This window comes from Puntigrus tetrazona, chromosome 21 (genome assembly GCF_018831695.1).
Source record: "Puntigrus tetrazona isolate hp1 chromosome 21, ASM1883169v1, whole genome shotgun sequence".
Taxonomy (NCBI): Eukaryota; Metazoa; Chordata; class Actinopteri; order Cypriniformes; family Cyprinidae; genus Puntigrus; species Puntigrus tetrazona.
This window is the reverse complement of record NC_056719.1, coordinates 6,513,283-6,536,355: the sequence shown is the minus strand read 5'-3', so window position 1 is coordinate 6,536,355 and position 23,073 is coordinate 6,513,283. Positions and strand designations below refer to the sequence as shown.

At 36.2% G+C, this 23,073-nt stretch overlaps 7 protein-coding genes across 9 annotated transcripts; 5 read left to right on the top strand and 2 right to left on the bottom strand.

Annotated features, from left to right (window-relative positions):
- The first annotated feature begins 561 nt into the window (after positions 1–561).
- On the top strand, positions 562–2,267 carry c1qc (complement component 1, q subcomponent, C chain). The gene is made up of 2 exons (XM_043221603.1): positions 562–862; positions 1,583–2,267. The coding sequence occupies exons 1-2, from the start codon at positions 694–696 to the stop codon at positions 2,143–2,145; spliced, it is 732 nt and encodes a 243-aa protein (XP_043077538.1). The 5' UTR covers positions 562–693; the 3' UTR covers positions 2,146–2,267.
- Positions 2,268–2,462: 195 nt separating this feature from the next.
- On the top strand, positions 2,463–4,312 carry c1qb (complement component 1, q subcomponent, B chain). The gene is made up of 3 exons (XM_043220762.1): positions 2,463–2,618; positions 2,814–3,003; positions 3,662–4,312. Exons 1-3 carry the CDS (start codon positions 2,616–2,618, stop codon positions 4,207–4,209), a joined length of 741 nt encoding a protein of 246 aa, XP_043076697.1. The 5' UTR covers positions 2,463–2,615; the 3' UTR covers positions 4,210–4,312.
- Positions 4,313–4,461: 149 nt separating this feature from the next.
- On the top strand, positions 4,462–7,539 carry si:dkeyp-69c1.9. 2 transcript variants are annotated; one of them, XM_043220765.1, is made up of 5 exons: positions 4,462–5,166; positions 5,917–6,098; positions 6,248–6,370; positions 6,807–7,032; positions 7,121–7,539. In XM_043220765.1, the coding sequence occupies exons 2-5, from the start codon at positions 5,936–5,938 to the stop codon at positions 7,227–7,229; spliced, it is 621 nt and encodes a 206-aa protein (XP_043076700.1). In that variant the 5' UTR covers positions 4,462–5,166; positions 5,917–5,935; the 3' UTR covers positions 7,230–7,539. The 2 variants fall into 2 exon arrangements, with proteins under 2 accessions (XP_043076700.1, XP_043076701.1); XM_043220766.1 differs by having other exon boundaries at positions 4,462–5,206.
- A 261-nt stretch (positions 7,540–7,800) lies between these two features.
- On the bottom strand, positions 7,801–11,407 carry bud13 (BUD13 homolog). Its single transcript, XM_043220759.1, has 11 exons — positions 11,246–11,407; positions 10,967–11,066; positions 10,685–10,766; positions 10,092–10,140; positions 9,742–10,016; positions 9,390–9,664; positions 8,976–9,084; positions 8,735–8,873; positions 8,460–8,650; positions 8,278–8,359; positions 7,801–8,186 (listed from the first exon to the last, which is right to left on the bottom strand). Exons 1-11 carry the CDS (start codon positions 11,386–11,388, stop codon positions 8,093–8,095), a joined length of 1,539 nt encoding a protein of 512 aa, XP_043076694.1. The 5' UTR covers positions 11,389–11,407; the 3' UTR covers positions 7,801–8,092.
- Positions 11,408–12,083: 676 nt separating this feature from the next.
- Positions 12,084–14,712, top strand: LOC122326985. The gene is made up of 2 exons (XM_043222210.1): positions 12,084–12,368; positions 13,458–14,712. Exons 1-2 carry the CDS (start codon positions 12,084–12,086, stop codon positions 13,959–13,961), a joined length of 789 nt encoding a protein of 262 aa, XP_043078145.1. The 3' UTR covers positions 13,962–14,712.
- A 3,445-nt stretch (positions 14,713–18,157) lies between these two features.
- Positions 18,158–19,847, top strand: LOC122326076. The gene is made up of 3 exons (XM_043220760.1): positions 18,158–18,286; positions 18,368–18,435; positions 18,644–19,847. The coding sequence occupies exon 3, from the start codon at positions 18,652–18,654 to the stop codon at positions 19,480–19,482; it is 831 nt and encodes a 276-aa protein (XP_043076695.1). The 5' UTR covers positions 18,158–18,286; positions 18,368–18,435; positions 18,644–18,651; the 3' UTR covers positions 19,483–19,847.
- A 629-nt stretch (positions 19,848–20,476) lies between these two features.
- LOC122326078 (gig2-like protein DreN) lies at positions 20,477–22,840 on the bottom strand. 2 transcript variants are annotated; one of them, XM_043220764.1, is made up of 2 exons: positions 22,736–22,840; positions 20,477–21,508 (listed from the first exon to the last, which is right to left on the bottom strand). In XM_043220764.1, exon 2 carries the CDS (start codon positions 21,448–21,450, stop codon positions 20,812–20,814), a length of 639 nt encoding a protein of 212 aa, XP_043076699.1. In that variant the 5' UTR covers positions 21,451–21,508; positions 22,736–22,840; the 3' UTR covers positions 20,477–20,811. The 2 variants fall into 2 exon arrangements, with proteins under 2 accessions (XP_043076699.1, XP_043076698.1); XM_043220763.1 differs by lacking the exon at positions 22,736–22,840 and adding an exon at positions 21,898–22,377.
- Positions 22,841–23,073: the final 233 nt, after the last annotated feature.

Genomic DNA, 23,073 nt, shown 5'->3' with positions numbered 1-23,073 from the left:
CTGAACAAAATAATTACTTTTGTTTATTTTAATTCATAATTCTACAAACCTTTAACAATGAAATGTAAACGTATCTAGTGAAATATCTAACAAAATCTAATGAAATTAAAGTTGTATAGTGTAACAATTTCTATCAAAAATGGCAAATGTTATTATTTTATAGGCTATAACAAATGTATATCTACAGTTGTTACATTATTTACACTGAAAAAAAAATAAATAAAAAAGCTTTTATGCAGAAATTTCACAAACAGAGAAACAACAAGCAACATGTTGAATATGTAATATCATATAATATAATATATGTAAATATACTTTTAAGGCAGAAGGTATAAAAGTAGAAAATCTGAAATCTGAAAATTGCTTTCTTATGAAATGTAGAACTCCAATAATATCTATTTTATTAGCTTGAAATTGTTTTTTTTTTTGTTTCATTATTATTATTATTATTATTTATTTATTTATTTTTTTAATTTACAGCGAATTGGCTTAAGTTCACACCGTAAAGCCAAATGCTATAAAACGCACGACCATTTGTTTGAGTGCAATTTTGTGAAAGATCCGAGGATATGTTCAACACGTGCAGCACAAAAGAGGAACTGTGATTGCCATTTTCTCTGCTTGGTCTTGTATGTGTGTACGATTACAGAGCTCACTGTTTAAAGTCATTTATCTCATCGCTGCACAGCAAACATGTTTGGTGGTCACATCGCTTTTGGAACCCTTTTAGTGGGGTTTCTCTGCCTCTCTCTGGTCTCTACCGACACTTGTCCTTCTGGAGGGACGCCGGGTTTACCAGGCATCCCTGGATTTCCTGGACGTGATGGAAGGGAAGGGATGAAGGGAGAGAAAGGAGATCCTGGTAAGACTGACTCTTGATTATATACATATACAAAATTTGTATTATTATTGTTATTTAAAATAAAGAATTGGGAGTGTTTATTACATTGGAATCCAGCTGTTCTAAAAAATATATACTACAACCACTATGATCTCTCTCACAAGCTCTATTCCCGAAGTGATTCTCATGAGCCGGTTCATTTTAGTGAATCACATTCATGCAACCCAATTCTCAAATGACTGGCTCTTTTAATGAATCATACCAGCGAATCAATCAACACAAAGATACACGCAGCATTATATCACGTATGAAAGGTGCTAGCACTTTTATATATTTAATGCTGTGTATATTAAGATAACACATTTTGACTATAAAATTATACAGGACTATAAAAATTGCATTTTTGACTGTAAAACAAGACTGTCTGTGTACAGCAATTTAAGTGAACTGTATAGCTTGTTACCAAAGCTCAGATCAAACAAGTTATAAAACAACAAATTAAATTTGAGAGAAGTGTGTTAGGTGTTTGTGTGTGAGTTTCGTATGCAGCATTAAAACCTACAGTGACCAACATTGTGGGAATATCTGAGCAAACCCTATGATGAAAACAAAAATACTAAATAATATAACCTACTAATTAAAAGATTTAAAAAAACGTACAGGTGTCGAGATAGGGTTAGACTGTAGCTCAGTAAACTGTGTTTCTAACATCATGCAAAAACCATTGCTCGGTCTCAACAGGGATTCCTATTCATCTTGATGAAACCAGGAAAAAGGGCGAAAAAGGAGAACCTGGAAGCAGAGGAATTCCTGGAAAGAGAGGTCCCCAGGGGGATTCCGGCATACCGGGCCCAGCCGGCCCCCCAGGAGAGCCAGGGGAAGCAGGCAATTCGGACGCTTCCAGATCTCATCTGCAGTCTGCATTCAGCGTTACCCGTCGTACAAAAAACCATCCCGAGCCAAACTCTCTGATACGCTTCAGTCATGTTATCACCAATATCAATGACGCTTTCGATACTACAGAGCACAAATTTGTGTGTAAAATTCCTGGCACTTATTATTTTGTGTTTCATGCATCGTCCAATGACAAACTGTGCGTAAACCTATATCACGATGACAAGAAGCTAGCTGTTTTCTGTGACCACATTATAAAGGGCAACCAGCAGGTGAGCTCTGGTGGGCTAGCGGTTTATCTGAAAAAAAATGAGAAAGTCTATCTGAAGACAGGCACATACAACGGCCTGTTTGCAGAAGGAGAGAAAGCAGACAGTGTTTTTTCAGGTTTTCTGATTCACGCACACTGAGTTAAGAGAGATAAGACATGCTTGTTAAACACTGTATGTTTAACTTTTGGAAAATGCACACAATTAAGTTTTGAAAAGCTCCTTGTAAAATAAAATGATGCTTCATTAAACTGTCTCATTCATCTCTTTTGTGAATATGCAGTCATTCTTACTGAAAAAGTATACATTTCTTTCAAAACAAATCTTTCAAAACTTGGCTTCCTTTTTCAGTTTCTCAGAAAAGGGATATGGAAATTGCAAACATTAACAAAATAAAATGTCAATAAAACTAATGAAAAAGGTAATTCAAGGTTTATCTAATTCTAGATTATGATGAATATGTGCTTTGTTACTTCCCTTTATTGTGCAACACTGCACTTCTCCTGTGAAACTGGGAAATCAAATCCGAGCTTTTCATGCAGGCGGGAGAAAACATTTAATGCAACACTCTTCATTTTCACACCCATCCAACAGCTTTCTTGGATGATAAGATGGTAAGAAAAATTATAAAGCTTATTGTAATAAATCTGTGCTTGGCTATTGTTTTCAAAAAAATATACATCATTCAATTAAAGGAAAATTTACATGCTTGCTTATACTGTACTTTAGCAGAACTGAAATGGCCGATGATTTTCCTTCACACGACACTTGTTTGTAAATATATTTTACCTTTTCATTTTTTAATGCAGGCAGATAAACGGACATTTGTCTTCATGTCTGCACATATGATGCTGCAGCTCACGATTATGTTGTTGCTGGTGGCTTTCTCTGAGTCAGAGGTATGTGATGGCAGCAGGGGCTTTTCTGGAAGACCAGGTATTCCAGGAGTTCCTGGTACTGATGGGAAGGATGGTGCAAAAGGAGAAAAGGGAGATCCAGGTATGACAATAGTTTTTTCTATATTAAAAACTGCAAATTGAAAGTCAAAAATTGTGCCCTTGTTTCCCTCAACTGTCATAAATAAATGCAAAGAATCTGATAAAAAAGTTTAATTATACCTTTAAATGTTGTGCTGAAATGCTTTTGTGTTGCATTGGTGTTTAACATTAAAAATTACCTTAATGCTATATTATTAGTATTAAATCATGCATTCACTCTTTTTTGTTAACTTGATTTTTTATGCACAGTAATTGAGAGAAAACAAGTTAGATTATTTTTGGCAGTGTACACTGAAAGATTTAGGTGCATTAGCTCAGATCAGTGAGGTCTCTATGATTAATTATTTCTAAAAAGAGTAAGACTGAATCCAATATTTGGAACTAATATGGCATAACAAGAATTTCATGAGCAGTTTTTTGTAAGCTAGTCATTTTTGTAAAATAAAAACAAACAAAAAAACAACAACAACCCAATCTTCAAAAGTACTTCTTGCCAAGACACAGGTTTGAACCAAATTAAGAGTGATTAAATGATGACTTATGTTTTAGTGTAAAGCCAAAGCATTAACTACGGCATTTTTTGGAAAAAATAAAATCCTCAGAGTCAAAATAAACACTACATGAAGGTTAAACTCACCCGGCTGTGTGCATGATTGCAGGTGAGAGTGCAGTGCCGATAAATGGGCCAAAAGGAGATCCCGGAATTGCTGGACTCCCAGGCAGGCCTGGCGAGAAGGGAGACAAAGGACTACAAGGTCCGCTAGGGCCACCGGGGCCGAGGGGGGAGAGGGGAGAGATTACTGATGTTGATACTTTAAATCCGTATTTTGTTTTCTCTCTGAAAAAAAGTTCTAGGCCACAGAGAGTTCATCCAGACAGACTAGTCACCTTTGAAATCCCACTGATCACCGAGGCAGGTGCTGTCTTAGATAGAGAAGGTTACTTTAAGGTGCAAAAAGCTGGCATGTATTACATCAGCTACCACATTTCAGCCAATGGACTTGCTTGCCTAAAGATTCGGGTAGAGGGGGAAGAGAAGGTCGGGTTCTGCGATTCAGCCGGGACAATTATGGTAACTGCAGGATCTGTGGTACTGCCACTCAAAACTGATGATAAAGTGTCTTTACAGACAACTGCAACAAGCTCTATCTTTAGAGACACTGATTGCACCTTTACAGGCTTCTTGCTCTTCCCAATGGATGGATAATACGATTTTCTTTAGAAATACTCTTATATTTACTCTTCCTTACATTGTAACTTGCAACCATTCCTTGGGAATATTACGTTGTTGTTGATTAAAAAAATAAAAAATATATCATATATTGTTGTTTCTGGACTTATTTGCATTGTTATATATATATCGAAGACAATTTTTAATTAAATGATTTCCATATTTCAAATCATTTTAATTTTTAAAATAATTTCCTAATCAGAATAATATTAGAAAACATTCTAAACACTGTGACACTGAAGACTGGACAAGCGAATGTTGGAAATTCAGTTTTGCCATCACAGGAATAAAGTACATTAAAATATATTACAATAGAAAAAAAGTCATAAAGTCATAAAGTGTAATGTTGCACAATAATATAACAGTTTTGCTCAAATAAATGCAGCCTTTGATAGTAGCTTCTTTTAAGATCATTACAATTTTTTATTATATACATTGTATGCATATTTTGTGTATAATGTTATATATGAATAAATATTCATAACTGATTAGTTGGGTTATTAGAAATTTTAGTACTTTAAGAGTATAATCCTAAAACATACCTTAGAACAAAACTATACAGTAATGGCAGGGGAACAATAACAGAAGATTTGTAATGTCTTGGTTATCGTCCATTAATAAATGTAACTGTTTTTAAGCATAAATATTGATATACTGAAACAGGACATGTTTTATTCAGGTTTGATTAAACTTAGAGTCTCATGCTGAGCACAAGTGCAGTGTCGCGTCGGTCTGCGGTATTTATTACAGAACACTCATTGTTCTTGAGCTGAGTCCATCACCCTTCAGGCTTTCTATAAAGAATAGAGCAGCCATGGCAACAGCCGCTAGCTGAGTGTAACAGACATTTCCAAACATGCCGCTGTGCTGCAAGAATGTAAAATAATCAGCAGCTACTAAACCGCTCAGGAATAAAAACACGCCATGCCTGAGGTGAGTTCACTTCTTTTAACGGAAGGACAAAGAGGACAAGGTAAAATCATTGTACATTCTATAAAGGTATCAAAATCAGCCAATAACTACTCTGAAAAAAAGAGAGAGTGCGCAAGTATACATAGGAAGTTTCTCATTGGTCATTTTTACATTATACATATATTTTTTTAAAAATACCTGCATGTAATGACATTTGTAATGCATTCCTGTAACTAATTTTCAATAGCTTGATTTTTACAGTACATTGCTGTCATATGGACATCAACTTGAGATCGTCACCATTGATAAGCTATGACTAACTATTTAGAAACTTTAATTCACTGTAAAGGCTGCTTTGCAATGACTTGCGTTATGAAAAGTGCTACATAAATACACTGGAATTGAATTAAATTGAATTACAACTGTTGACCCATTCCTTACACCTTAACCCACCCTTCAGCCTACCCATATCACCAAACCTTTCCCTAGCTACTCGTATTCTACCTAGCAACAAAAGATTTTTGCAATACAATATAACCACAATAAGTACAATATAGTTATTTTTGATGTGTGTAGTAGGCTTCTTAGTATTAAATGGCACAGAAAATGATTAAATGATTAAAATGACTGATTAAAAATATTAAACTAGCATAAGCTTGAAATTGCCTTCATTTATTTAAAAAATAGTGTAGAATATATATATATATATATATATATATATATATATATTTTTTTTTTTTTTTTTTTTTTTTTTTTTACAAATATATTCAGTCTCAGCAGTAACTCAAAGATGGCCACTCGTGAAAAGACAATCAGCAAGCAACAGAGACCATCTTTAAGGATCCCATTTGGTCATAGACGTAGAACAGATGTACTTTTCCTCAAAAACGGTCAGATTACATCAAAACACCCACGATCCTTCCCAATGCTGGGAGAACTACCTTCTTTGGCAGGTAAGCATTTTATTTTTATTGAATTCCCACAGATATGACTACAGTTAAGTCTGTAACAGTCAGTAATATATGTCATTCAGATACTAGAATAAAGTATGTTGAAATGAGTGTCCAAAAATGATAAATGCTAATCAGTCTTCTCTCTTTAGGGTTACTGCTCTATCCTGGTAAGCGGGAAAAGATGGTAACCACAACAGAAACTGAATTTGGACCCAAAACCTGCCTAAAGGTAGAGCCAAAGAAGATTCTACAGTGCAACCTAACTCTAGATGGTATGAATTTAATTGAAATTTGAAAGAATAATGGCCATGTAGTACAGAAGAATTAAGTTCATTAATAAATCGACTTCCTTAGCAAACAAGATTAGAGGGCTGGAAAAATACAGAGATTGCAAGAAGACTTTTATATTGATACCAAAGATTTCAGATGCGAAATGTGAAAAATCAGTCATTTTCACTTTAATAATTAAACAAATTATAAGAAATTGAGAACATTGCTTCTCAAAGATACTCCACTTTGCCATCACAGGAATCAATTACATTTAAATATATACTACTGTGCAGAGATCTATATGAAACAGAATTTATTAAAATCCTGGAAAATAATTAGTTTGCATTAGTATTGCTTTAGCATAGATGTATACGTTATAAAATATTTTAAACGTGCGTTTTGTAGATCTATGAGCCAAATATCTCTCCGTAATTGCAGGTGACAGGAGTTTTAACACAACAAATAGAGAGGATTACCCTTATTACACACCGGATGGCACTCCGATCGTGTGCCATGGAAGAGCCCAAGCAAGAGAAAGCATGGCTGGCCAAGCACAGAGATGTTCTCTGTACCAGCACGACTTCCCTGCTCCGAAACGAGTCTATGTCAGGAGAAATCAGGTCGTGCCTCATCCTGACAACCTGGCCATCAACACTTCAATGAGGTGAGTGCACTACCACTGAACCGGCCTTCAGTTGAACTCTTAACACAATCTTTTGAAAGTGACGAATTGAAATCTTCTTTTTAAATAGAGCTGAATATAAAACAGTGCAGAAAGAAGCTTTTCCAGACTGGAATGTGTCAGTGCACGCGCGTCCACCGCCGGCCCGTCTCAGAAGAACAGCTGCAGCTGACGGCTGAAAACCATCAATAACACAACAACTCCTTTAAATCAAGCATTTGTGTTATCATGCTTTACTTGTTATCTTTATCCTGTACTACGTGACATTTAATCTTTAGAAACTCAAAGAAAATGTATTTGTTTAATTTTACGTTTAAATTTGAGATTTAAATTTTTTTTTATTATACAGTACTGTTCAAGACTTTGATGTCAGTAATGGTTGTATATTCAAAAAATATATTATATATATTTAGACTAGGCAATGATTAAACGATTAAAGTTTTTGTTTATATATTGTATGTATATTTAATAAAAAATGTTATGTTTATATATGTTTAACATATATATTGTATGTGTCTCTCTATATTTATAATAGATATACACAGTACACGAACATAGTATATAAACAAAAACTTTTATTTTGAACTTGATCAACAATTAATTGCGATTAACCATTGCCTAGCACGACTTTTAAAAAATCAGTTTTGCCACAACTGGAATAAATGACATTTCATAAATTGTAAAGTATCCATCTCCAGAATTATTAGCCTCTGTGGTAAAATATGAGCAAGTGAAAAGTCTGATCCATCATTTGAAATATTCAGAAAAATTTTACTTTCACTTAAGTAGAACAGTTGGAATTCGGGTACAAAAAAATAAAATAAAGAAAACAATAGTGTCATCTAGTCTGTCTAAAATTTGTTCTCTTAAATCAAATTGTTGGCTTAGAAATGGTGCTGATGAAAATCGGGATTTGTTAAAAATTAACATTTAATAAGGAACATTTCTTGTATACAGTAGGACCGATAACTGCCCCCAAACATCTTGGTTTTTGCAGCGTGAACTGTACTAATGCCAGTCATCTCTATAAACACATCTGGATCTACATGTCCTCCACACTCCACTTGTATGCCATCTCCTGGACAGCTTTCTTATCGGCTATCCTGCTGTACCGCTTCTGCTCAAAACCATTGGACCTAAAGGATAAGAGGAAAAGTCATTTAAACAGTTCTCTGAGGTTTGCATTAGCTAGCTGGTGATATTTTCTCACTCATCAAAGCCTCTTACCTGTCAACTCCATCCCAGCGATAGCCTGGCAAGATGTTAAAACGGTTCGGAGGTGGAGGTGGACCTTTGTAACGCGGTTTTTCTGGAGAAAAAACAATTTCCTGCGATTAGTACTGTTGCTAAACATAAACACTAAAAGTAATATTTGGGGATCATGTAGCAATGTTAGCAACGTCATTTACCTTTGATTCCTTTTAATTTAGCATTTTTGTCTTTCTTTTTGCGAAGCATGGCAGCCATTGGGTCTCCCTCCCTCTCTTGCTCCCTCAGCATCTGATCGAGGTCTTCATCGTCAATGTGTCTCGCTAGCGGCTTCTGAGCCTCCCGCATGGCATCGACCAAGTTCTGCTGCTGCATTTCTTCCTGAGCAAGCCTGAATGAGGACAGTAAAGATGTCAAATCTAGTGACAAGTCGCAATATAATATCTGCATTTGAACAATATTAAATGGACCTCACCCTTTTCCCCACTGCGCATATTTTTCATCCTTCTCTGCTTTTTCTCCTGCTTGTCTGCTTTTCTCGGCTCTTTCTGATTCAATGTCACGCGTCCTACCTAATTTGTCTCGAAATATTGTCTGTGCATTTCTTGATGCCTCTGTAAAATCAAAAAAAGCATTAACATGTAATTAATTTTAGTAAAAAAAAATATATATATTTTTTTTATTTTTAACATGTAACATTATCAACTGCTTTTTACCTTCAAGAGGCTGGTTGCGCTTTTCCCTTTTGCGTATTTCTTCCTTTTCTTTCCTCAAAATGTCGACAGAGACGAGCCCTGAAGCTCCACCAGACAGCATTCGAGGTGCCTGAAAACAAAAATAGAATTATCCGTCCTACAAGTTTCATTTTCAAAATTACTAGGAATAATTGTAAATAATATATTTTATGTGGGATCCATTGAAAAGCCGATTATTTCCATGAATGCTGTGCACAAAACGGGCATTTCTTAAGCCACAAAAAACTAAACGAACCAGAAAAGGTCATTCAAAAATTAACATTAACATTTTAAGTGGATAGCAATTAAATATTTTGTTTAAATATTTAAACAAAATATTTTTGTACCCCCCCTGTACTGGGCCACTAGCATCACACACATAAAGCCTGAACTCACTGCCTGTGCATCAGGAGAGTGTGTCCTCCGCGGTGGAGACAGGTCCGAGTCCGACCCACGTCCCCCCTGTCGCCTCTTCCTGGGAGGAGAGAGATCTGAATCTGAACCTCTCTTTCTGGGTGGAGACAGATCGGAGTCTGAGCCCCGTCGTCCATGAGGACGTCTGCGTGGTGGGGACTGATCGGAGTCTGAGCCTTTGTCTTTTCGTACTCGTCTCCTGGGCGGCGAAAGGTCATCTGAGGAGGCAGCTTTTGTCTTTTTTCTGTGCGGAGACTCTGAAATAACAGATCATTTTTGAGCTGCATAACTCTAGTGTAAATGCTGTTTCTTATTCGTGGATAGATTTCTGTACCTTTATCGTGCGGCCTTTGAGTTCTGGAGGGAGAGCTCTTGTGGCTCTTTCTCGGAGGGGAAGGTGATGAGGAATCATGCCGTCTGTTTTTGTTCTCGGCTCTGTGTCTTTGAGGCGAGAGATCTGGCGAGTCATGACGACGACTTCTCTGGGGTGAGAGATCTGGTGAGTCGTGCCGAGTCCTCTTGGGTGAGAGGTCAGGGGAATCGTGCCGTACCCTCCGTCCAGGAGAAGTCTCCGGTGAGTCGTGCCGCACTCTATGATCAGGGTCCAAACTATAAAAAAGGAACATTTATTACACTCTTTATGCAACAATAATAAAAAAAAATGTAAGATAGATTGTTTTATACCTTTCATCTAATAGAGAGTCCTGGGTTTCTTGGGGATCTCTCTCTGTTGCTAAAAAATAAGACATTTTTCTGTGACAGAGTGCAGACATTTATAATTTTAGAGAACATTTCTGTTTCTAATAAATGCTGTTCTTTATATTCATTAAAACATCCTTTATTATGATTTCCACAAAAGCTGTAGAACTGGTTTTAACACAGATAATAATAAATGTCTAGATGTTTAATGTTTAGAATGATTTCTGAAAGATTACAGGACACTGAAGACTGAAGTAATGATGCTAAATATTCAACTTAACATTACGGATATAAATCACAAATAGGAAAGTTATTTAAAGCTGTAATAATATTTCATAATATTACTTTTCTATTGTTTTTTGACTTTCAGGCACGGTGACATTACAGTATTATCAACATCAAACTTTTGAACTTTTGAAATTCTATTTTTAATGATTTTGTAATTAATATTTTTTCCATTAAAACCAAATCATAGGCTTTTTTTTTATTTACAGGTTTTAAGAAACATCATAAAAGTACACACAAATATGCACTGACAGGCAGAAACAAGTAGAAAGAAAGCAAGCAGAAAGTCTTACCGCCAATCACTTTCCACTTGCCAGTTCCGAACGCCTCGAGCTGCTTGATCTCCTCTGGCCGTTCATCTATCACTTCTGCAATCTAGGATTGTTAAAAGGAGGACTTAACATGCATGAAATACAGGAAAGTAGCACCAAAGTACTTAAAGGCCAGACTGCAATCCAGTATTTGCGTTGGCTATGAAAGTGTTACAAAAGAACTTGCTATGCACACTACTTTAATTACGGCTTGTAGCAAGTTGAGGCTAAAACCTGAAATAAGTAAAGCATGGTTTTACACACCACAGGCGCCTCATCCTCCTCTTCTTCTTCTCCTCCTTTTTCTTCTTCGTCCTGAGCTGCCAGTTGCCTCCAATCAATGTCGTCGTCGACAATCTTCATTCTGTAGTTTAAAATGAGTTAAATGGATGAAAACCTATATCCATTTCCTACTTATCTAAAATGCTGTGCATGTTAGCAACTCTGTCTGAAGCTCAGTCATAATGTCATTATGTTCAGTCGTGGCTCTAGATAACGCGAGCTAAAAATGCATTTCTGTTACGTGTGACCGATCATATTTACCCTCTTCCAGTGGGTTTCGGTCGTTTCTTCTTAAGCTTCTTTTCTTTAGACTTCTTGCCAGCTTCATCATTAGATAAATACCGTTTAAGGTAATCTGCTTTAGAGAGTGCAGCACTTTTGCTTAAGCCTGTGGAAGTAGCCATCTTGTTTATGTATTACGTCACTGAACGGACGCTGCAAAAGGACAAAAAGTACAAAGCAAAATAATAATCATTAAAAAAAAACAAGCAAAACAGAGCTCTTTACGTTTTAGGAATAATAGCGTACATTTAGTGAATAATAAATTATTACTCGATTTTTTAATCGATTATTTTGGAATATATAGTTCGCATTTTTTAAATATGAAAAGTATTTTGAGACTTTATTAACTTTCATATAGTTTTGTATCCCTCTAACAACAGCCTATTTTGTTTTCTGTATTTTCACTAAGATATCTTTTAGTAGTATCTTATGACAGAGATACTCTGATTATTACTGTGTTTTAATACTTATTTATACAGCACTGAATCATTTCCTCTGATCTGCAGCAAGGCACCTCATGGAAAAAACAAACAATCTAGCCCTCATTTCTTTTTATAAGATATCTTTGTAGTATCTTTGACCTCTGATTATTACTGTGTTTTAATACTTATTTATACAGCACAAACTTGTCCTAATGCTCTGTTAATAAAACTGTGAAGCTATTTTATTTTAACTGCACCAAATAAAATAATGGCAACATGATTTTAATGATGTCAATAAGACAACAACAATGAGAGATACAGTTTGAAATAAATGATATCTGTCAACTGTAAAAGCTATTTTACAGTTGACTTCTCATTATGCTGCACAACAGATCATGGCCTGTGGTTTTCAGCCATCTCCAAACGGGATGCTCAGCAAGGCCTGCAGATACCCGCTTGATCTGCCCGAGCATGAAAGAGTTGTGATTAGAGTGAAGGTCAATGTTGGAAGAGTGAAAAAAATCGACTACCAAGGTCATCCAATGCAGAAAACATGGCATGCTCATGGGTACGACACTGCCTGGTGTCCTCCGAACTGTGGCATGGTGTCGAGCGGCCTTGAGGAAGACTGTGTTTGGGATCCATGCCGGGTTCAGATCATTGATTTCATTTACCCACAAGTTTAATATGGGTGTCATTATTAAAACTGCGCAAAATGATCAATAGAAACAGAAAACAAAAATCACAAATGTACTTGTTACTTTAAAAAAAAAAAAGTTTTTTAAACAGTAAAAAAATGCTGTCAAATTAATCTATGCATTTTGAACTTTTTGTGAGAGCCACCTCGTGATTTTTGGTCTAAGACGTGGCTTAATTTTAACATTTGAACTATTCTTGTTTGCTCTGAGCATTTCAGAATGAGATGTTCTATAAATACTGTATTTCACTAAGTAACCAAGAAAGACGAAAGATAAAAATTGTACCTGAACTGACTGAATAGGTAAACGCTGTTCCTTTTTGACTTGTGAAAAAATTCCAAATAGTACGCCTAATTCAAATTAAAAAACACAAGAGGAAGTAAAGGGGATTTTGCCTCTTCAGTTCAGAAGCACACTGCTACTGAATACAGCAAGCACCAAAAAACAGACAAATCAAGCTGCTTTTGTTGTTATAATGTGAATCAAACAGTAGTAGGATTGTATTGCCAGCACCGCTCTATAATAGAGAACATATATGGATATATATGTATTGTAGATCGCTATTTTGAACTTCCTTGTTTTGATTGGCTGCGTCGGCGTGGTGACGCCCCTTTATAATGATGATTGACAGTGTGGATTGCCAATGGCGATAATCAAAGATACTGAAAGTTGAAAGCGAGGCCTTAAGAGAGTCCCTTTTTATTTTACTTTTAATAAGTGCTATAATTTGTAAAGTAAACGGTTAAATGAAAAGCTTAACCTATTACAATGTAAGCCCTTGGCTAAACAAGGTAATTTGGCAGCGTTTACAAGCTAAAAGTGTATTGAAGTTCCGTGGTTATTTGAAGGATATTTCTGTTGGCCTTTCCGGAGAACCACGTTATCACGTGCGGACTGTTTGAAATTGACCGTTGGTATGTGACATTTTTCTATATAAGTCAGATTATAGAATACAGATAACGTTATTTAAATGTAAAATTCTTTTCAATATAATGTACTTTTTATTAAACTTGAGATTGAGCATAAATCTTCATATTATTTGTTTATTAAACACACAGGAGCCATTTGTGATTTGTCCGGGTGTACAAAATGTGGAATGGAAATAGTTTGACTTTCCTCCAAGGCGACTCAAATCCAGTATCGGGTCAAGTCTACACAATGTACCACGGCACATCCCTGGAGGCCGCAAAGAGAATAAGAACAAGTGGTTTTCACCAGTCTGTTGACGGCATGCTCGGACGTGGTGTTTACCTCAGTCGTGATCTAGAGAAAGCCCGTAGGTATCCTCTAAATCTGCAAGCATACCAGAGAGTGGTTCTGAAAGTGAAGGTCAATGTGGGGAGAGTGAAGAAGATTGATTGTCAGGGTCACCCACTCCAGAACACTTGGCACGATCACGGCTACGACACAGCATGGTGTCCTCCAAACTGTGGCATGGTGCCGAGCGGCCTTGAAGAGGACTGTGTTTGGGATCCACAACGGATTCAGATCATTGAAATGATCTACCCATTTTTAGAGTTTTTTCTACCCTTGCTATTCTTTTTGTTGTTGATTCTAATCGAAATACTAACATAAAACCTACAGGAAGAAACGACAAGACTACGTAGCCAAAGTATTTCATTTCAGCAAAGAATAACAGTCTGTAAATCACTGTTTTTGTGTATTTAAATTTATGTTTACACATCTTTTGTGTGATCGGAAGCTTTGTAGGCTTATTCACAAATCTTCATGGATGTGATTATCTGTAGACAGACTGAGCATTTACAGAGATGCATGGACTGAGATTGACATTTTTTCCAATTTTGATAGAATCAAATTGTTTTTTTGAATTCTGTGGGTCAAATTTCCGTTCTCATCCCCGTCCAGCTATTTTTAGCTGTACAAAACAGTTAGTTTTGCTGCTTTACATTTAAAATTGGTGTGCCTTATTATGTTAATTTAATATATTTGTATGTATCTTAATTATCAAGACTCTGGTTTGTAGTGCAAACAGTTTCATTTTCGGTGAACTATTCCTTGAACTAGACACAGAGGTAAAATCTAAAACCATGGCAACGAGGGATGAAGGGAATATGAACACAGAAAACAGTGTTAAACAATTCAGCCCAGCTCAAAAAAAAGAACTCGAATACAGGCGACAGGCTTTTCTATGATATGGCGATTGGTTTTTGTGCTGACAGAGACCTCTGCTGGTGAGCGATGGAAGTGTTATAGATGGAAAGTTGCTTCTAATTTTTCAAAACTAGTCAAAACAAGAAGTGTAAAATATGTTCGTTTACAGTGTCTGCATGTAATCTTTAATAAATGAGTTCATCAATGCAAAAGAGAAACTGAAAGTTTCTTATTTTGCTTGTGTAAAATTCCCGTTATGGACACACACTGAATCAGTTTACTGAATATTTTTTCAGAAGGTCTGCGCTCGGTGTTAGAAGCAAAATCCGAGGTAAGTCACCACTTGTGCTGATGAGTATTTTGTCTTTTCCCTCCTATTTTTGTTCACATGTGGTTATTAGTTTTCACTGTATGTTATGCATACTAAGATTATAAATGTTCCAGGTAGAAGATGACTTGGGTCCAGGTGCTTTACCTTGATTCCAGAGTTATACAGGAGGAGAGAGTCTACATATAGTATCATGGCACGTTCCTTTTAGTTGCTCTAAAAATTCTTTAGGAGGGTTTTCGCCCGTCTCGTAATGGCATGCTTGGACGTGGTGTTTACCTCAGCCGAGATCTACAGAAGGCCTCCAAATACCCTCTGAATCTTCCTGCAGAGCGAAAGAGTGCTTGTGGGAGTGAAGGTCAAAGTTAGAAGAGTGAAAAAAATCGACTACCAAGGTCATCCAATGCAGAAAACCTGGCATGATCACGGGTACGACACTGCCTGGTGTCCTCCAGAATGTGGTACGGTGGAAAGTGGTCTTGAAGATTGTTTGGGATCCAAAACGAATCAGGTATTGATTTAATTTATCAGAAGAAAGCTTTTGTAGAATCCTCTGAAGATGTTAAACAGATTTAGCAAATAAAACTTTTTGATGCATACATGTTAAGGTTTCAGTGTTGTGATCTGTTTTGTCCCATTTTTGTCTCAGACTAAAAATTTATCATACTCTGTTCTGCTAAATAGTGAATAACATTTACATCTAACATTTCTGTACAAAAATGTAAATAATATAATAACATAATTTGTCTATTTCTTCAGCATTGTTAGCCTCAATTATGTTAGACTTTTGCATTCTGTTAAATCTGACTTTAAATACCAAAATTAGAGTAACATGCTGTAGAAAATATTCTGTACAGTATAATACTGCCAAGTATTTGACTGCTATTTACTGTTGTTTTAATCATGTCTGCTGTAATCTCCAAAAACTGTTTATTACTGTTTTTTTTTTTTTTTTTTTTTAAAAAAAGTACTCTAGAATGTGATTTTAATGTTGTAACATTGCTAGAAGCTAATGATCAGAAAAAGACATTACAATTCACTAAAAAATGTTTACAAACAAATGGCTCAAACAAAAGATCATCTTCAGACATTACACTTTTATTCAAATGTTTCAAACAGAACAGTGTCATCACATGAACGTCCTGTTCCAGAATACAATGCAGTGACATCACAAACATTTTTGCTGAAGGACTCAATAATGGGACTATGTAACGTTGTTAACGTCAGTTTGTATAGGCCGCAATATGTAAGTTTGTATGTTAAAATCACCTATATCTTGGATGTCCTGGTGGTAAGCAGATAAATATCACATTTTCATTTTTGGTTGAACTATCCCTTTAACACAAACAATCCTTAACAATGCTGATAAGATTAACAAAGTGTTCAAGCAACATTTACAACCAGAAGCGGACTTACCTTTGAACAAACTCCAATGTTCGAGCAGCTTCCTCTTGGTAATGCAAACTGAAGACATAATAGGTGGAGAAAACATCAATGCTGATTATCCAGCTTCCAAGTGTGGCTCTGTCACCAGCAACTGAAAGAGACAACTGTAATGTTTAATTTCCTGAGACAGTATCAAATCTAGGGTTGCCAATTTCACAAAAAGGCTAAATGCAATTTAATTTGTTTATTTCCAATGGTTATCATAGAATATGCTGCTGGAAATTAATACAGTACATGACATGGAATAACAAAAAAAAAATTACAACAACAACAAAAAAGTACAAGTACTCCATCAGAAAACTAACCCATACATGATTCTTTTGAAGCAGATCGATATATATATATATATAGCTCCCATTCATCATAGAAGTTGATGCATCCACCACCGGGGTAGGAGCTCCTGAGAATCCACCGGGCTGAAGAAACACATGGCAAGAGAGAGCTCAAAATAAATACCCCGGAGGGTGGACTTATTGTCAACAGAAATATCAAGAGTATGGGTGACGGTGAAAATCCAAGGGGGGCGCACCAGGTGCTGCAGTGCTCTCCAACTCTCCAGTGGTGACTTGCGGTGTAGTGGATCACTGCCGGGGGAAGATGGCCGATCGGTCACACGCTGCTGTCAAGAACGCAAGCGTTAAAAGACATTACTGGTGGCTTGTATGGAGATCATGCTCATCCCTCTGGCGTGCCTTGTGGCCTTTTCAAGCAAAGCCTTTTTTTTCCTAGGTGTCCATCAGCCTTTCCTTGGGGTATTATACTCAAACAAATGGACAGAGAGAGAGAGGAAAATCCAGGAAGTGGGGAGATTCCTCCATATTTCTGCCATGGTCACCAGAACTCCTAGAACCAGTTTTTAGGCTGGGCCGAGTACGCCCAGACGTTACGTTGAGAGGTTCAGCCCTCAGGAGTGGGCCGAGACGGAGGGGGTAATGTCACGGATCTGCCAGGTTCTGCCACTACCCAATCACAGGGATCTCTAGTACTAACTAGCCACACCTACACCTCATCATCACAGTCATCAAGAGCACTACAGAAGCACACACCGCGTCTCAGTCAGTGTCCGGGCTCGTATGCACAAAGTGGACTCTCTCCCTCGCTATTTTAAGTATTTTTGGATTACCTTTCCCACTACTTACCTGCTGTAGTTGTGGTGTGTGTCAAAAGGATCTCCTTCGTCTTCTCCGTACTCCTGGTTCTTGGATAAGCTATAGAATGTGCTCAGTATTGCTGAGATTCCAGTTAAAAACACAAAATTACTCATTAAGTGGAAAGCACACACACACACTTTTTATGGTGTGTTTGACCCAGTACTGAATCAGAGAATTACATGCTGTTATAAAATACCCTTAAGAGTCTTTAAAAAAATCTTGAGCAAGTTTTTATTGATATTGATTATAGTATTGTTTTACTTCAAATAAAAGTAAATAAATAACTTAATGTGTTTAATGTGCTTATCTGTTTAAATCTTATCGGGAGGGTTGCATTTATTATCCATTAACCTGACATGTTCAGTGTTCTATAAATAGTTCCTGATTAAGTACAGTATTTCCAGTGAAACAGTCATGTAAACAAGAAATGAAACTTAAATTATATTTAAGACTTGGTTTTAAAGCAAAATTAGGTATTTTATAGTAATTTTACCATTATCAAAACATGCAAGCTAAAATATAACAAATATTATATTTATTATAAATATTTATTGTATTCATTACAAAAGGTAGCATGTTTAAGAAATTATGATCAGTTTTATAATTTCATATTCTTTTCCATTTTATTAGACATAATAAATATGTCTACAAAACAAAAACAAACTAAATATCATCAGTAAACTTCACAGAACCATGCTTTACAAATTTCATATATAAGGCATTTTTGCAATTCAGATGAAAAGAAACTGAAACTAAGTAGAGGATCCGATGTCATGGACACACCCTGATAACTAGGCATTTATATCACTACTGCCTGAAGCGTTCTGCATTAGAGGCAATCAGCGATAGAGAAAACAGCTAAGGTGAGGCAGCTCTTTGTCTTGGTGGAGATGTATCCTGTGCTTTTTTGGTCATTAATTAAAATGTCACTTCTTTACTCATAGGCTTCAGCTGCTTAAAGGTCTGTTCAAGATCACTGTTCTCTGGTCAGACTGAATTTGTCATAATTGAGGTAAGTAACATAAACCCTGACTGATATTTAAGTTATCATATTTCACTAAATACAGAAATCATAGACCATTACTGCCAATGGTCTCTATAAACAACTTAGATTATGCTTTTGAGAAATGCAGCCCATTCTTAACTTTTTTTTCTCTTCTCTTACCAAACCTAAACTTGAAAACCATAGACCATTTAACCATTTTATTTTTTGACTTTAGGTTTAAACATGTGGGCAGAGAGTGACTTGTATCCAGGTGTGCCTTGTCTCCAAAGCACTACAGAGCCTGTGAATGGTAATGTATACCGAATGTATCATGGAACCACTGAAAGAGCAGCAGAACAGATCAAAATGTATGGCTTTAAGCCATCTACAGACGGCATGCTTGGACGTGGTGTCTACCTCAGCCGAGATCTTAACAAGGCCAGCAGATACCCGATTAATAATCCATGTGAGAAGGTTGTTATCAGAGTGAAGGTCAATGTTGGAAGAGTGAAGAAGATTGACTATCAGGGTCATCCACTGCAGAAAACCTGGCACGATCACGGGTACGACACTGCCTGGTGTCCTCCAAACTGTGGCATGGTGCCAAGTGGTCTTGAAGAAGACTGTGTCTGGGATCCACATCGAATCACTTTCATTGATGTAATTCCACCGAGCCTTCAAAATAGTGAAAATCCAGTTGAAGGTAAAGTCTACACAATGTTTTATGGCACAACTAAGGAAAATGCTGAAAAAATCAAATCTTGTGGTTTTTGTCAGTCTGATGGCATGCTTGGGTGTGGAGTCTACCTCAGCCGAGATGTAGAACATGCCTCTGAGTACCTTATGCATGTTCCTAAACAGCAGAGAAGTGTTCTGAGAGTGAAGGTTAATGTTGGAAAAGTGATAAAAATTGATTATCAAGGCCAACCGATGCGAAACTGGCATGCTTTTGGGTTTAACACTGCCTGGATTTCCTCAGAAAGTTCAATGGTTAAAAGTGGTGTCTGGAAACCGCAAAACTGTGTTCGGGATCCAACAGCAATCACAGTCATTGATGTAATTCGTCCTGTTTAAAGAGAATGTTTTTTTGTTTGTTTGTTCTTTAAAAGCAATGCAAATCCTAAAATATTTTATCTTAAAATGCAATGTTTTATTGAGAGTTTGATCATTGTACTGCACTCTGCATTATTGCAAAAATTTTTGAAGCTGAAGGCAAAGAAATAAAATAATTAAAAACGAGCTTCTCTAAACACATGTTTAGTTGCCTTGTAATTATGGGTCATACCTTTTTAACTGACACTGTTAATTCTTTAGTAAAAACAAGAATGTCCAAACTACATAAAATGCTTTCCTTTTTGTTTTATTTAAGTCTTTTAGGCACTTGGAATGTCACTGGGCTGTAAAAGTAAACATTAAAAATCTGAATTCAGTTATTTTAATATTGTTTGTTGTGAGTTTAGTTATTGTCTTTTTGTTTGTATTTCTGTTTGTAATTTCATCAATTGTGATCCCTCATATGTATAAAGAGAATTTTAAATTTGATTTAACCAGGACAGTTAATACTGCAAATTTGATTGAAACATTATACATTTTAATATTATAATAATTAGCTTTTTTTTTTGATCCAGTTTGATGAAAATGATTAAACCTGTAACACTGACACGAATTACATTCTTGTTCATCAGTTTATTTCTTTTGGGTATTGTGGTGGGAGGAGCTAACGAGTGAGTGTGTTTCCTGCTAGGGTAGGTAAAGACATTCCACCTATGGAATGTCCCCACAATTCACAAAAACATACGTGTGTGTGTTTTTTTTTACTTTGTACTGATATTAACATTTCAATCTATATATGCTTATAGATTGGAAAAATAGCTCTACACTGTCATTTTTCAGAGTTTTTTTCCAGCAAGTATTGGCTTACAGAAGGAATCAATGTGCCAGATTTTTAGACTTTAAATATAAAATTCAATAATTCTATTTACAACAATGTTAAATATTTACATATTATGAAAAGTAAAATGTAAAACTATCTGTGAAATGTCTTCAGAAGGAACTGTGACAAAAAGTCTACATTTTCAAGTTTAATTGCTAAATTTAACATACAGTTTCACAATGTTACAATCAAAGAATTCAACATTAAAGCAAGATGGTGGCAAATCTGAAGCAAAATTGCAACAGCAAAACATTATTATTGGCTCAAAATATTACATTACAATGAAAAATTTCAACAAGGGTTGTGGAGTTATACTGTTCACAATTTTTATTATATTTAACAGTATTAATCTCAACAAATTAAAACAAACTTTGCATGCACTGTAATGCATTTAATTATAGTAATATGGTTAGCAGAATTTAAAGTGTTCACAAGAATCAATTAACTAGTTCTCAAGTACTCTGGAATATTTACTCTGTTTTCTTTCTGCAAACATGTTTTTTCATGAAGGGGCATATGGATGCCTTACAGGACCAGCATTTCTCCATTGTGTGTTTATGCGCTGTTTGCAAACCACACCCTTTACACAGCTTCAGGTCTTTGCCATTCGTGTCCTGCGATTGGCTTTTCTGCTTTATCAGACTCTCCAGAGAGCTCTTAGTACTGGAGTCTGTGCAATGGGCTATTCCTACAACCGTAATCCTCTTTGGGTCCCAAACACAATCCTCCTCAAGTCCCACACTAGAGGCAGAGGAAGGTAACCAAGCAGTATCGTATCCATTCTGATGCCACGAGTGTATCAGATTCAGGCTTTGACCGTCAATCCTCTTGACTTTACCCACTCTCACTCGCAACTTTAACACGACTCTGTCGTTAGGAGCACATAATGGGTAACACATTGCTTTGTTAATATTCCTGCTGCAGTAGACACCAGGGCCCAGAGTTCCCCCACTGGAGGGCCGAAACCCAGATGATATGATAGTCGAGGCATTTGCTTTGAGTGTCCCATGGTACATGGTATAGCCATGGCTCTTTTTGGGCTCTTGACCTGGTTTAAGGTGCTTTGATTTATCACAGCATGCTTCCCAACCACTGAATTCCACTGGCATTTTGACACTTACAGAACAAAGTGAGATTGCAGTGATCTTTGGACGCTCCTCTAAAAGACTGTAATTGCCAAAACAAAACAGTAAAGTGGTTAAAGCAATAGTTCCACCAAAAATTAAAACTCTGTCATCATTTACTCTAGTTTAAGGATATTTTGAAAAAAAGAGTTTGTAACCAGGCTGTTTTGGATCGTCATAAACTTTCATCAAAATATCTTCCTTTGTGTTCGTCATAAATATTTAGCACTCTCTTGAATGACAGCGACTGGCCCATAACTTAAGTGTGTTTGGCAGCAACAAACCGAGAACCTCGGAGTAGCCTACATCTGCTATTGATAGGTCTAAACATAACAAAAACCTCTTACAAGATAAACCTTCACGCAGACTATGTTTTAGGGGCTGTAAATGAACAGTATACATAAAATGACGATGAAAAGGCATTTTACCAACCGTACAATCCTTACGTTCGTCTACACCAAGTTATGAGCTGAGATCTGACGCGCAAACACATGCTTTCACTTTCATTTCTCTTTTCTTACGTAAATAGACCGTACACGTCTACAAACCAGATCAAACCTTTATACTAATTTAATCGTATAACACTTAAAAGGTGCTATAAGCGATGTGTATGTTTTGCATAAACGACTACCGTACCGGAAGCATATATTTTAGTAACTATTGAGCTAACAAACCGATCTCAACCAGAGTTGCCAGGTCCCCTTCAAAATATACGGTTCGACTCAAAAACCCGAACGAAAGGGATGAAAACTAGAACATTTTTTCGCCATGAAATCCTACCCGATCTCATGGATGTGCGTGTAAATAGTAGCCTTTAGATAAGCAAAGATTGACTAAATTTGCGTTGGTTGCCTGGTTGCTTTACAGATGAATGTTGTATTCTCAGGGACGGTGAAGCTCATGATGGTCAGCCTGAATCCGTCACAAACGTGTTGTGTCTGAACCTGGGTTCAGGCATGAGTCCAGAGAGGCAAAAAATATTTTTTTAAATAAAAATATTTTTTTTTTTAGCAATATCACGATGTTGGTTTTATTATTTAGCATGTTGCCTGATCATTACAGCCAAACAAATAAAAAAAAGGTAACAAAATATAAAATGAAAAAGACTGGGTGAGGATAAAAATATTTGTCATTAGGTTAATGTTCAAGAAATTAAATGAACAAATATTAAAATAAAACACTATGCTTACATCAGTTATATGATACATTTTATTTAAAGTAACTGTATTAAAGTTCATCAGAATAGTTCACACAATCATCATTTACTCACTCTCAAGTGGTTTCAAAACTGAATTAGTTTTTTTTCTTCGGTTGAACTTGGCCTTTTGAGTTATTTTGAAGAATGTGTCACGTCTTTGGACTCTTTTGTCATTTTTGTCTTGTGCCATGTGCTCTGCGTGCCCTACCTTCCGTTCCTGTTAATTATCATTGTCTTCAGCTGTTTCTTGTTAATTTAGTCAAATTACGTTGTATATTTAAGCCCTGTGTGTTTGAAATAGTCTTTTGTCTGATCGTTGAGGTTAATACGTGTGGTTTTTGTTCTGCCTGCCTGCATATTTTGTCTGTTTGAAGAGGATTAAAACTGCTTAAGTTTAGTTATCTTCGTCA